The sequence below is a fragment of the Carcharhinus amblyrhynchos genome, chromosome 24 (genome assembly GCF_965287045.1).
Source record: "Carcharhinus amblyrhynchos chromosome 24, sCarAmb.v2.hapA, whole genome shotgun sequence".
In the NCBI taxonomy this organism is placed as follows: domain Eukaryota; kingdom Metazoa; phylum Chordata; class Chondrichthyes; order Carcharhiniformes; family Carcharhinidae; genus Carcharhinus; species Carcharhinus amblyrhynchos.
In genome coordinates, this window is record NC_137347.1 from 26,085,826 (window position 1) to 26,100,175 (window position 14,350).

Below are 14,350 nucleotides of genomic sequence, written 5' to 3' on the forward strand. Positions count from 1 at the left end.
CATAGGCTTGATGCAGCAATTTCAATGTAAATTAACCAAATTCATTTTCTTAATTCCCACAGCAAAACATCAAACAGATATTACAAATCAAATTAAGTTTTGAACTCAGATTACAAATTTCACTTCGCATTTCATAATTTAAGGAGAAACTACATTGCGCAGGGATAGCCATGAAGCAAATCAGAAAGCAAAATGAAAACGTGCATTGCAGCAAACCCATTTTCAAAGAGATTAGTATTCCTAACACCTACCATGAGATGCAGAGATGCAGAAGGTGAAATGAATGGCAAATACCAGTACTACAGAATGAGTGCGTTAGGCAAAAGAGACAGGAAAAAGACAGAATTGAGATTTAGTGACATCACACAAAACAAAACTTGTACACAATGAAGTACACTTCAAAATAATGTATTATCTGGATAAAATATAACAGAAGATCTTGCAGTCCTGCACATACAGCAAAATTAGGTGACCTATCAGTTTTAACCCCAACACATTGAGAATTTGGTTCTGAATGTACTGAATTGTTTAATGAAGTTTAGAGAAGTTCATCAATTTTGATTGATAGAAATTTCAGCAAAGCATATTCTTGATTTTTTAAAAATCATGCATGCATGGACAGTGCTTATTGAAAATGACCTAAATCTTAACGTTCACAAACAAACATTATGCTAACATACTTCGACCTGTGCCAATATTTTGTCCCTCCAATCTTCATAAAAAAGCAAGAAAAAAGCTTAACAGGCATTTATGGCTTTTAGCCACAGTAATTTAGTTGCTGTGCGCACAGGGCCACAAACATTAGATAAACACGCTAAACAGTACTAACATAAAAAGGACTGAATATTATGCTTTAATTCCAGCCACAGATTAATCTGTGCAGAAAAAGACTCAGGTGAAACCAATGATAAAAATGCAAGTTATCAAACTTCAAAACCATCCTGAAAATTAGCATATATACACTGACACTCGATATAAAATAACCAGGACAATTATCCACGTTAATACACTATGTTCCAAGCAAATAATTCACCATTTGAAGAAATATGAAGATTCTTCCAAAAAGGTCAAAAATCAGGAGTTACTTGTGCTGCAGCTGGTTTATAACTATATAACATTGTTTCATGCCCACATTTGCAGCAATAGACAGACATATGTGATATGTATTCACACATACAGGAAGAAAATGTCAACAATTATGATTGCAATTAGTCTGCATGTGACAGTTATTTTAAAAAACTTTTTTGTAACATTATTCAGTTAAAAATATGAATTTAACAGTGAAAGATCAGTTTCTAAACTGATCACCAGCACTCAAGGTCTCTTCTAATTCACTTAACCTTCCTGAAAAAGTTGAGAGGGCCTAAAGTAACTTCTCCCAGCTGATCTTTTATTTATGCTATTAGCTTTCTGCCCTCTACACAATATAACTAAATGTGGGAACTGCTCCACAAGAACAATATGAGTAATTCTAATACTGACAAGTTCAGTTTTCTTTACATATTTATTAAAACTGCCTTATTACAAATGTATTGCTTAAAATATAGAGATGCAGTTCATAACACTCATGAGGGTGGCTTTTCTTTAAAAAAAGGAGTCACTTAAGGAAGCATTAGTCTAACCATATGGTGCATTACAAGAAACAGACAATTTATTCTCCAGTAGTAAGAGATTTTAGTAAAGAGACTCCTCTGTACATTACAAATAGGGCAGAAAAAATGTCAGACATATGCCTAAAACTAGTGCATTTTATTTAGTTTAAGGACTTTTACATCTACACGAATAACCATTAGGCTCCTCGTACGTACAAAGTGGGCAGGCTTTTTCTCATACTACTGATATCGTTGTTCAAGTTAATGACCCATACAGCAGAATCAAAATATTTCTTAAGAAAAAGTGAATGTTATTATGGCAAGAGAGCAAAGAAAACACTTCAAGGACACTCCCAAAACATCCTTTAAAAGGTGTAACATTCCCACTGACATCTAGGAATGCCTAGTCTAAGATTGTCCGAACTGGAGGAAAAGCATTTAGCAAGAAGCTGAACACTGAGTTTTGTCGCCAAGAATAAACTAAAGCCAAGCGTTGACAATGAAAGGGGCATGTGGCAAGTCAGACGCCTCACCTGCCTGATCCTCTAATCATCATCTGCCTCTTGGGAAGAGTGATCATTGTATGGTGGAGTTTCTGATGCAGATGGAGGAGGACAAAGTAGGATCCCAGACCTGTGTCCTCTGTTTGAGCAGAGGGGAGTACAATAAGATGAGAGAGGAATTGGCGAATGTTGATTGGGGGAGCAGATTGGGAGGTAGGTCTGCTGAGGAACAGTGGAGGATCTTTAAGGAGATCTTTTTTGGTGCTCAGCAGAAATTTATTCCGATGGTAAAAAAGGATCGTAGGAGGAGAGATAATCAGCCGTGGATAACGAAGGAGGTAAAGGAGAGTATTAAATTAAAAGCTGATGCATTTAGAGTGGCTAAGAGTAGTGGGCAAGAGGATTGGGAGAGGTTTAAATATCAATAAAGAATGACGAAGAAGTTGATAAAGAAAGGAAGGATAAACTATGAAGCTGGGCTAGCGCTAAATATAAAAAAGGATAGTAAGAGTTTTTATAAAAAGGCTGGCTAGGGTGAATGTCGGACCCTTAGAGGATGAGGGGGGGATTTAGCGGTGGGGGATGAGGAAATGGCTGAGGCCTTGAATAACTTTTTTGCTTCGGTCTTCATGGAGGAGGACACAAATAGTTTGCCAGGTGTTAACGATAGAAAGATGGTAGGAGTAGAGGGCCTGAATGAGATCATTGTTACTAGAGAGGCAGTGCTTGACTAGAGGGACTGATGGTGGACAAGTCCCCAGGACCAGATGGAATGCATCCAAGAGTTCTGAAGGAAATGGCGGAGGTGATAGTGGATGCCTTGGTGATTATTTTCCAAACCTTGCTAGATTCCGGGGAAGTGCCGGAAGTTTGGAAAACGGCTAATGTTACGCCGCTGTTTAAAAAGGGTAGCAGGCAAAAGGCAGGGAATTTTAGGCCGGTTAGTTTAACGTCCGTTATAGGAAAAATGCTTGAATCTGTCATCAAGGAGAAAATAGCGAGGCATCTTGAGAAGAATTGTTTGATAGAGCAGACACAGCACGGTTTCGTTAAGGGGAAGTCGTGTCTGACAAATTTATTGGAATTCTATGAGGATGTGTCTAGTGCGGTGGATAGAGGGGAACCGGTGGATGTGGTGTTTCTCGATTTTCAGAAGGCGTTTGATAAGGTGCCGCACAAAAGGTTGTTACAGAAGGTTAGGGGGCATGGAGTTGGGGTTAGGGTGTTAGCGTGGATAGGGGCTTGGCTGTCAAATAGGAGACAGAGAGTGGGTGTCAATGGGTGCTGTTCGGATTGGCGGTTGCTGACTAGTGGAGTGCCCCAGGGATCGGCGCTGGGGCCTCAACTATTTACTATTTATATAGATGATCTGGAGGAGGGAGCCGAGTGTAAGGTGTCAAAATTTGCTGATGACACCAAGATTGGTGGAACGGCAAATTGTGTGGAGGGTGTGGAAAGTCTACAGAGGGATCTAGATAGGCTGAGCGAGTGGGTGAGGACCTGGCAGATGGAATACAATGTTGGCAAGTGTGAGGTTATCCACTTTGGTAAGAATAATGGTTGGAAGGACTACTACTTACAGGGCGAAAAGCTGCAGCATGCTACAGTGCAGAGGGACCTGTGGGTCCTTGTGCATGAGTCGCAAAAACCCAGCCTACAGGTGCAGGTGGTCAGGAAGGCTAATGGGATGCTGGTCTTCATAGCAAGGGGGACTGAATATAAAAGTAGGGAGGTCTTGCTGCAACTATACAGGGCACTGGTGAGGCCGCAGCTGGAGTACAGTGTGCAGTTTTGGTCGCCGCACCTGCGCAAGGATATTTTGGCCTTGGATGAAGTGCAGAGAAGATTCACTAGGCTGATACCAGAGTTCAGGGGGTTGAGCTATGAGGAGAGGCTGAATAGACTGGGTTTGTACTCGTTAGAGTTTAGAAGAATGAGGGGAGATCTCATTGAGACGTATAAGATGATGAAAGGGATGGACAGGGTAGAGGTGGAGAGGTTCTTCTGTCCGTTGAAGTGGTTGAGGCTACCTCGCTAAATATATTTAAGACGCAGGTAGATAGGTTTTTGGTAGGCAAGGGGATTAAGGGTTATGGGGAGAAAGCGGGAAAGTGAAACTGAGCCACTTCAGATCAGCCATGATCTTGTTGAATGGCAGGGCGGGCTCGAAGGGCTAGATGGCCTACTCCTGCTCCTATTTCTTATGTTCTTTATGTTCTCATCTGTGACAGAGACTGTATGTCGAGTATAGTACTCCTCAATCACCTGAGAACTCATTTTAGTATGGAAGCAAGTCACTCATTCTCGACACTGAGAGACTGCCTAAGAATAATACCTCCTCTGTACATTATATTCCAAAAAAAGGGTAGAAAAAAGTCTCAAAGTTACCCTTTGAAAAAATACAATATTTGCACTGAAGTAATTCTCTCCAGGATCCAATTTGTTTGTTTCTTAATTACATTTTGTTAAAAAGAGCTAAATTAAACCCTTAAAAAGGTGACAAGCAATGGTCTTTGGTTGCCAATATTTTTGAGCCATTTTCTTATCTCACTCAACTGAGAGTATTGCAATGGAGATGCTGATGATCAGCTTTCATACGTACAAACATTATTCAAATTTGAGACACATTAGATTTGATAAGTTTAAAATGCACCTCTTTCTTTACTAATAAACATTCAAAATTAACTGAATGACAAACATTAGTGTTTCAGGGAAAATACAGATGCTGGGTAGGTATGCATGAAGCAAAAGGCTGGACTGGGCAAATACAGCAGTAGGCAAGTCAGAAAAACTAACTGGGTCACATTATAGTTTATATTAATAAGTTGACATAACAGAAGATTACAATATTTTCTCCAGTTATAATGCATTGGGAATCATGTTCAAATATTATAGTCAAATTGCTTTAATTTCAATGGAAGATTTGTAAACAAACTTGATTTCTATTTCAATCAATGGCTTTAACATTTTGATGCCCAAACAAGTCTTTTCTGTCCAATAGACTAAATCATCATTGCTTGTTATTTCACAACATATCCAGGCAATTGCCCTAACAACCAAAAATATGTTCATGGGCCAGATCAGATTGTTAACAAACAGCCAATGAAATCTTAAATCAGGTTTACATGCAATATTATGTTTCAATTTTTAGTGGAACCGTATGGGCCCCAAAATACTTGTTCAAGTATTTTGGGGCCCATATTGAACAATACAAAATACTTGAAAATGATTATACTCACTTGAACCTCTACTTTTATGGCATGGTTTCAAGCTTGTAAATAAATGCAAGTTGCTTCTATCATAGAATTTCTATAGTGTAGAAAGAGTCCATTAGGCCCATCAAGGCTGCACCGGCAACAATCCCACCCAGACCCAGACACCTGTAACCCCTACATATTTACCCTGCTAATCTCCATATCACTAAGCAGCAATTTAGTACACCAATCCACCTGACATCTTTGGACTGTGGCAAGAAGCTGGAGCGCCAAGAGGAAACCCACACAGACACAGGGAGAACATGCAAACTCCACAGAGACAATGGCCCAAGGCTCCAATTGAATGCAGGTGGCTGACGCCTTGAGGCAACAGTGCTAACTGTTGTGCACCCTTATCAGATTACAAAAAGAACATCTTGTACTTAATCAAATCAAACTGTACGAGGCTAAGGCTAAATTACATGAGGGCAGAAATATCGATAGTAATAGGGATGATTGCAAACTCCCTATTCTGTACATACTTAGGATTATATCAAAGAAGCATGAACGTTTAGAACACGATAGGAGTATCTCGAGGCATATTACATGTGATTGTCAGCTACAAAGTATGAAGGAGCCTGCCCCAGCCATAGGAAAATATTTTGAATTAGATCAACAGCTCCAAACCAGGCCCAGCACTAACAGATTAAACATTCCATTCCACTTGCTTTCGGCCTCGTTAACCGCAGAATTTCTAATTACCATTTTCTTGCTCTCGGTACCTCGACTGGCCTGACGAGACATTTTCTTTTTTGACGGGAGCTGAGCAATAGAGACTTCTCAGCCCCTCTGTCTCTAATCCTTCCCGAAAGATAAATCCCCACCGCAAAGATCCCGAGGAAGGTGGGGGGGATACGCATGCGCCTACGTTCGCAGTGGCCACTGGGAGATGTAGTCTCTTTCCGCGCCCGCCCGCCAGCCAGAGCATGACGGTGACGCACCTGGACTACAAGCCCCACAACGCTGGGCGCGTGGTCATCTGGTGACGGTTGGAACAAGTCCAGAAAGTTCTGGAAGGAGCATCTGAGGGAAGGAAGGAGGGTATTGGAGTTAACTGTTCAGGGATCTCTGACCGGCAATCAAGGACTGAGTACAGTTAAAAAATATAATAAGCTTTGAACTAATAGTGAGTAGTAGTAGTGGAGCCGGATACGATAGTGAGTTTTAAGGGGCTGTCTGGACAAATACATGAATAGGGTGGGAATAGAGGAATATGGTCCCCAGAAGGGTTGGGGGTTTTAGTTCAGAGGGGCAGCATGGTCGGTGTAGGCTTGGAGGGCTGGAGGGCCTGTTCCTCTGCTGTAATTTTTTTTGAACCAATGAAGAGTTATAGAATCTCTAGATTTAAATTTATAAACAATTGTCACAAGTAGGTTTACAATAACATGTCTTAAAAAAAGTTTTTAGTCTATTAGTGTCACGAGTAGGCTTACATAAATGCTGCAATGAAATTACTATGAAAAGCCTCTCATTGCCATATACTGGCATCTGCTTGGACACACTCAGGGAGAATTTAGCATAGCCATTGCACCTAAGCAGCTGGTCTTTTGGACGGTGGGAGGAAAACAGAGCACCTGGAGGAAACCCAGGCAGATATGGGGAGAACGTGCAGACTCCACACAGATAGTGACCCCAAGCTGGGAATCAAACCCAGGTCTTTAGTGCTTTGAGACAGCAGTGCTAACCACTGTGCCGCTGCGCTGTGGAACAAATCCAGACAATTCTGGAAGTACTGGGCAGCATCTGTCAGAGAGAGAAAGAGGGAAATGGAGTTAACCTTTCAGTTCAAAATACGTTTTCTGTCCTGGAGGCTACAGTTGAGGAGGAATCAACTGGAGATAGCCAAAGGGAGCAGGTCTCTGGAGGAGACCCTGTTGTGAAGGCTCAGATGGTTAGGGGATGTAAAAGATTGGGCCTAGTGATTGGGGACTCCACAGTTAGGGGGACAGATAGGAGAGTCAGAGGTAATGGTAGGGACTCAGGGCTGGTGTGTTGCCTCCAAGGGGCTGGGGTCCAGGATGTTTCAGAGAGGGTGTTCAGGATTCTTAAGGGAGAGGGAGATCAATCCCAAGTCATAGTTCATGTGGGGACGCATGACATAGGGAGGTTAAGGGAAGGGGATATTAAGCAGAACTTTATGGAGTTGGGGTGGAAACTTAAGGCCAAGTCGGACAGAGTGGTTATCTCGGGACTCTTGTCTGTGCCACGGGATAGTTTAGAGCGGAACAGAGAGAGGGAAAGTTTGAATTCGTGGATGAGGGGATGGTGCAGGATGGAGGGGTTCAGGTTCTTGAGCAATTGGGGCTCATTCTGGGGAAGGTGGGACATCTGCAGGAGTGATGGTCTACACCTGAATCAGAGGGGAACCAATATCTTGGGGGGGGGAAATTTGCAAAGGCTATGCAGGGGGGTTTAAACTGATTCAGAGGGGGGGTGGGATCCTGAGTAGCGGGGGTGAAAGTGAGGGGGGCATAGATGGGGACTGCAATGCACGGCATCATGGGGGTGAAGCGGAGCAGGGTTTGAAATGCGTATACTTTAATGCGAGGAGTATTCGCAATAAAGTGGATGAACTTGCAGCGTGGATCAGTATCTGGGACTTTGATGTTGTGGCCATTTCAGAGACATGGATAGAGCAGGGTCAGGAATGGCTGTTGCAGGTTCCGGGGTTCAAATGCTTCAGTCGGAGCAGAGAAGGAGGTAGAAGGGGGGGAGGGGTAGCATTATTAGTCAAGGATTGTATCATGGTGTCAGAGAGGAAGTTTGATGAGGACTTGTCTGTTGAGGTAGTATGGGCGGAGATTAGAAATAGGAGAGGGGAGGTCACCCTGTTGGGAGTCTTTTATAGACCTCCTAAAAGTTCTAGAGAGGTTGAGGAAAGGATTGCGGAGACGATCCTGGATAGGAGTGAAAGTAATAGGGTAATTGTTATGGGGGACTTTAACTTTAATATTGATTGGAATAGCTATAGCTCTAGCTCATTAGAGGGGTCAGTTTTTCTGCAAAGCGTGCAGGAAGGTTTTTTGACTCAGTATGTTGATAGGCCAACTAGAGGTGAGGCTATATTGGATTTGGTGCTGGGAAATGAGCCAGACCAGGTGCTAGACTTGGAAGTTGGTGTGCATTTTGGTGATAGTGACCACAATTCGGTTACGTTCACCTTAGTGATGGAAAGGGATAGGCATGAACCTCAGGTCAGTAGTTTTAGCTGGGGGAAGGGTAATTATGAGGCTATTAGGAGAGAATTAGGAAGCATAGGTTGGACTAGGAGACTACAGGGTCTCGGAACATCCGAAATGTGGAGTTTTTTCAAGGAGCAGCTACTGCGAGTCCTTGATTTGTATGTCCCTGTCAGGCAAGGAGGAATTGGTCGAGCTAGGGAACCGTGGTACACTAAGAAAGTTGGTTCGCTGGTTAAAAAGAAAAAGGAGGCTTATGTCCGGATGAGACTTGAGGGCTCTGGTAGTGCACTAGAAAGCTTTAGATTGGCTAGGAGGGAGTTAAAGAGTGAGTTAAGAAGGGCTAAAAGAGGACATGAGAAGACTTTGGCTGATAGGATTAAGGAGAATCCTAAGGCGTTCTATAGATATGTTAAGAACAGAAGGTTGGTTAGGGCAAGATTGGGGCCAGTTAGAGACAGCAGTGGGAATTTGTGTGTGGAGCCGGAAGAGATTGGAGAGGCATTGAACCAATATTTCTCTTCGGTGTTCACGCAGGGGGACATAAATGTAGCTGTGGAGAATACTGGGTTACAGGGTTGTAAACTGGACAGTATTGCAGTTGATAAGGAGGATGTGCTAGATATTCTTGAGGGTTTGAAAATAGATAAGTCCCCTGGGCCGGACAGGATTTACCCTAGGATTCTGTGGGAGGCAAGAGAGGCGATTGCAGAGCCTCTGGCTCTGATCTTCAGGTCGTCGTTGGTCACAGGTATAGTGCCAGAAGATTGGAGGATAGCGAATGTTGTCCCATTGTTTAAGAAGGGGAACAGAGACTTCCCTGGGAATTATAGACCGGTGAGTCTTACTTCTGTTGTGGGTAAGGTTTTAGAAAAAATTATTAGGGATAGGATTTATAGTTATTTGGAGAGTAATGAATTGATTGGAGATAGCATGGTTTTGTGGAGGGTAGGCCGTGCCTTACTAACCTTACTGAGTTTCTTGAGAAAGTGACCAAAGAGGTGTATGGGGGTAAGGCAGTTGACGTGGTATATATGGACTTTAGTAAGGCGTTTGATAAGGTTCACCATGGAAGGCTTCTGCAGAAAATGCAGATGTATGGGATTGAGGGTGATTTAGGTAATTGGATCAGGAATTGACTGGCGGATAGGAGACAGAGGGTGGTGGTTGATGGTAAGTATTTGTCATGGAGTTCAGTTACGAGTGGTGTGCCTCAGGGATCTGTTTTGGGGCCACTGCTGTTTGTAATTTTTATAAATGATCTGGATGAGGGTATAGTTGGGTGGATTAGTAAATTTGCTGATGACACCAAAGTCGGAGGTGTGGTAGATAGTGAGGAAGGGTGTCTTAGTTTACAGGGGGACTTGGACAAGTTGCAGAGCTGGGCCGAGAGGTGGCATTTGGAGTTTAATGTGGAAAAGTGTGAGGTAATTCACTTTGGCAGGAATAACAGATGTGTAGAGTATAGGGCTAACGGTAGGACTCTGAATAGTGTGGATGAACAGAGGGATCTAGGTGTATGTGTACGTAGATCCCTGAAAGTTGGGAATCAAGTAGATAGGGTTGTTAGGAAGGCATATGGTGTCTTGGCGTTTACTGGTAGGGGGATTGAATTTAGGAGCCGCAGCGTCATGTTTGCAACTGTACAAGACTCTGGTGCGGCCGCACTTGGAGTATTGTGTGCAGTTCTGGTCCCCACATTATAGGAAGGATGTGGAGGCTTTGGAGAGGGTGCAGAGGAGGTTTACCAGGATGTTGCCTGGTATGGAGGGGAGGTCCTATGAGGAGAGACTGAGGGATTTGAGGTTGTTTTCGTTAGAAGGCGGCTAAGAGGGGACCTTATTGAAACATATAAGATGATTAGAGGTTTAGTTAGGGTGGACAGTGATAGCCTTTTTCCTCGGATGGAGAAAGCTGGCACGAGGGGGCATAGCTTTAAATTAAGGGGTGGTAGTTATAGGACGGATGTCAGGGGTAGGTTCTTTACCCAGAGGGTGGTGAGGGATTGGAATGCTCTGCCTGCTGCAGTTGTAAATGCGCCTAGTTTGGGGGGCGTTTAAGAGATCCGTGGATAGGTTTATGTATGGAAAGGGTTTGGTTTAGGTTAGAGGGTCATTGCTTTTTAACTGGTCGGCGCAACATCGTGGGCCGAAGGGCCTGTTCTGCGCTGTTATGTTCTATGTTCTGCGACCATCCATCAGGACTGAGTAAAATTAGAAAACGTAAAAGGTTTGAACCAGCGAAGAGTTATTTATACCCTAGAGTGCAAAAGGAGACCATTTAGCCTATACCAACAACAATCCCACCCAGGCCCCCTCTCTGTAACCCCACATATTTACCCTGCTAATTCCCTTGGGGCAATTTAGCATGGTCAATCCACCTACCCTGTGCATCTTTGGACTGTGGGAGGAAACCAGAGCACCCAGAGGGAACCCACATAGAAACAGAAAGAATGTGCAAATGCCACTCAAGTGACCACCCAAAGCCAGAATTGAACCCAGGTTCCATGGTGCTGTGAGGCAGCAGTGTTAACCACTGTGCCTCTGTTGTTAGAAGGAAAACAAAAGGCATAGACTTAAGGATTGCCAACTGCCAGGATTGGCCTAGAGTCTCCAAGATTTGAAAGCTATAGCTCCCAAGGGCGCAACTGTGTACAATCCTGGGGAAAAAAATCATAAACATTTAAAAAGTTTTTTTGTCATTTTCTTTGAGCTTTTCTCTTACCAGATATAAAAGTATTGAAAATTAGAGGAAAAGGCTATTTGGCTGAAATCAAGCATTTTCCAACTGGGTATAATGAATCTTTTTGCTTTCCAGTTGACATAGAGATTAAGGTATTGCATCACAAGTATGGATGTATTGGCCATGTAATGACTAGAGCATGGAGACACATTGTGCGCTGGGCCAACTTGAAATTGAGAGTGTTTCAGATCTGTCTTTTAGACCTGTTTTCAGGAGCCCCGTATGCACTCTCCCTGAAAAAATATCAACAATTCCGAATCGCACTGCAGAAGCCTGTGGGCAGGGCTTAATGTACCGGAAATCCTGCAGCCCCGATAGGCACCTCCAACTGCACATGCGTGGAAAAAAATTTTAGCATGCCACATCACTCCCAGGCTGGATAATGCCTCCCCTGGCCCCGACAGGCACTGCTCCACCCCCCAATATTACTGACCCCTTTATCCCCCCACTCCCCTGCCACCCAGACCGATCGCAGGCCCCTCCCCTACCTTCCCCCTCACTGATGACAGAGTGGCAGCAGACCTCTCCCTTCTCCCACTGATCTCAAGCAGAGACCCTTTGGACCCACCTTCTGCTTCCCCCCATCCCAATCTCAAGCAGAGAGCCAGCGGACACTCAGCATTTACCTCTTCACTAACTGGAGCATCCGAATTGGACTTTTGTAGAGCACGTCTGTTCCATGCTGATTCTGGATGGGCAAATACAGTGGTAAATGGGGAAGTACCAACAAGGTGTGGGTGCAGTCCCATTTAAATGGCCATCGGTCCACTTCGGGTGCGGGCCCTAGACGGCAATTTTCACACCTTGGTAGAGGGGAAACCAGTGTGGAATCGGGCACAGATCACGCTATTCGCCTCAGGCTCGACTTTACCACGTTTTCGCACCTGAAAATGGCCGCAACTTGATGTTAAAATTGGGCCTGTTATGTGATGAAACCAGGTTTTAGTCCAACCTATTTATTTGATAATATTCTCACAAGCTTTCGAGGGGACAGCCTCTTCGTCAGGTGAATGGAGAGTGCCATGGGAGATGTGTCAGACACGGTGTCAACCACAATGGGTGAGAAACCACAATTAAAGAAGAAAGACATATCAGCAGTCATTTTGGAAAGTGGTACCACTGGAATATATGCAAAGGAGGTGAAGGAACTGAGAGAATGGGACAAAGTCCTTACAGGATGTGGCTTCTTAAGAGCTGTAGCCAAAGTGAGAACTCTCCATTCACCTGACGAAGAGGCTGTCCCCTCGAAAGCTTGTGAGAATATTATCAAATAAATAGGTTGGACTAAAACCTGGTGTTGTCAGACTTTTTACTGTGTTTACGCCAGTCCAACGCCAGCATACCCACATCATGTGATGAAACCGCCAGGTATATATTTAATCACAGTTGGCAACTATGAAAGGAGTCTGCTGAAAACACTTTGGTAGCGTCTATCAGAGTTAACACTTTCGATGACCTTTCATCAAGGAGGTTTGTGATAGGGTGGAGGGCAGCATATGTAAAAGTATGGGGATATGAAACATTCGTTGTTCCAGTCCTACTCCGACTTCTCCCACAGCACTTTCATTGGAATATCAACAACTGTTTTGGTGCTGCTTTATGCTCTCATCTGGATCTGGAAAAAATTATCAGTGTCACTTCCAATTTCCACCTCTCTATCACCTTCACTTGATCCATCCCTGACACTTCTCTTCCCTTACTAGTCCTCTTTGTCCCCATTTCTGGTGATAGACTGTCCACCTGTATCCATCACAAGCTCACCGACTCCCACAGATACGTTGGCTACAGCTCTTAAGAAGCCACATCCTGTAAGGACTTTGTCCCATTCTCTCAGTTCCTTCACCTCCTTTGCATATATTCCAGTGGTACCACTTTCCAAAATGACTGCTGATATGTCTTTCTTCTTTAATTGTGGTTTCTCACCCATTGTGGTTGACACCGTGTCTGACACATCTCCCATGGCACTACTCTTACCACATCCACTCCTTCCTAGAGCCAGGATAAGGTCCTCCTTGTCCCCACTTTTCATCCCACCATCCTTCGCATTCAAAGGACCATCCTCCCCCATTTCTGTCAACTCCAGCATGATGCCACCGCCAAACACATCTTCCCCTCACTCCCCCTGTCAACGTTCGGCAGAGATCTGTGGGACACCCTGATCCATTCCTCCATCACGTCCAACACCTTATCTATGGCATCTTCTCATGGAATTGTAGAAAATGCAATGCTTGCCCCTTTACCTCCTCCCTGCTCACCATCCAAGGGCCCAAACGCTCTTCAGCTGAAGCAGCACTTCATGTGCATTTCCTTTAATCTGATATATTGCATTCACTGCTCCCAGTGTGCTCTACACCAAAGAAACGTATACTGGGTGACTGTTTTGCAGAGCACCTTTGGTCCATCTGCAAGCAGGACCCAGACCTTCCTGGTGCTTGCCATTTCAACACACCATCCTAATCTCATGTCATATTTCTGTCCTTGGCCTGTTGCAATGATCCAGTGAAGTTCAACACAAACTGGAGAAACAGCACTTGATCTTCTAGTTTGGCACTTTTACAGCCTTCCAAACTGAAATTGAGTTCAACAACTTCAGAGCATGAAATTCCTCCTCTGCTCCATTTCCATTTATTTCATTTCATTTCTTTCTCATAGAATCCTACCCTGCAAAAGGAGGCCATTCAGCCATTGAGTCTGCATCGACTTTCTGTCAGAGTATCTTACCTAGATCCTATCCCTGTAACCCCATGTTTTTACCCCACCAATCCCCCAAATTTACATATCTTGGGATACTAAGGGGTAATTTAGCATGGCTAATTCACCTAACCTACACACCTTTGGACTGTGGGAGGAAACTGGAGTACCCGGAGGAAATCTATGTATACATAGGGAGAACGTGCAAACACCACACAGACAGTTGGAATTTTTTTTAATCTTATTCATTTTTATAATTTTATATTATTATTTTAAATATTAATTTCATCCATCATTTTATTCACCCACTTAAAAATCTCACTTTCCATCTTGTTTCTCTTCCCACCCCATAGGGCCATCAGCCACATGCCTCAGGTTGTTGTTTGACA

The 14,350-nt window shown here is 43.7% G+C and overlaps 1 protein-coding gene across 2 annotated transcripts in view; it reads right to left on the reverse strand.

Annotated features, from left to right (window-relative positions):
* The window catches only part of trappc3 (trafficking protein particle complex subunit 3), a 30,002-nt gene extending 23,796 nt beyond the window's left edge, over positions 1 to 6,206 (reverse strand). The window contains exons 1-2 of one of the 2 annotated variants that reach the window (XM_080211217.1): positions 6,052 to 6,206; positions 252 to 299 (exon numbers count right to left, since the gene is read on the reverse strand). In XM_080211217.1, coding sequence (XP_080067343.1) covers positions 252 to 299; positions 6,052 to 6,093 — 90 coding nt within the window. In that variant the 5' untranslated portion in view covers positions 6,094 to 6,206. The remainder of the gene's footprint in view (positions 1 to 251; positions 300 to 6,051) is intronic. The other variant, XM_080211218.1, reaches the window with a different exon arrangement.
* Positions 6,207 to 14,350: the final 8,144 nt, after the last annotated feature.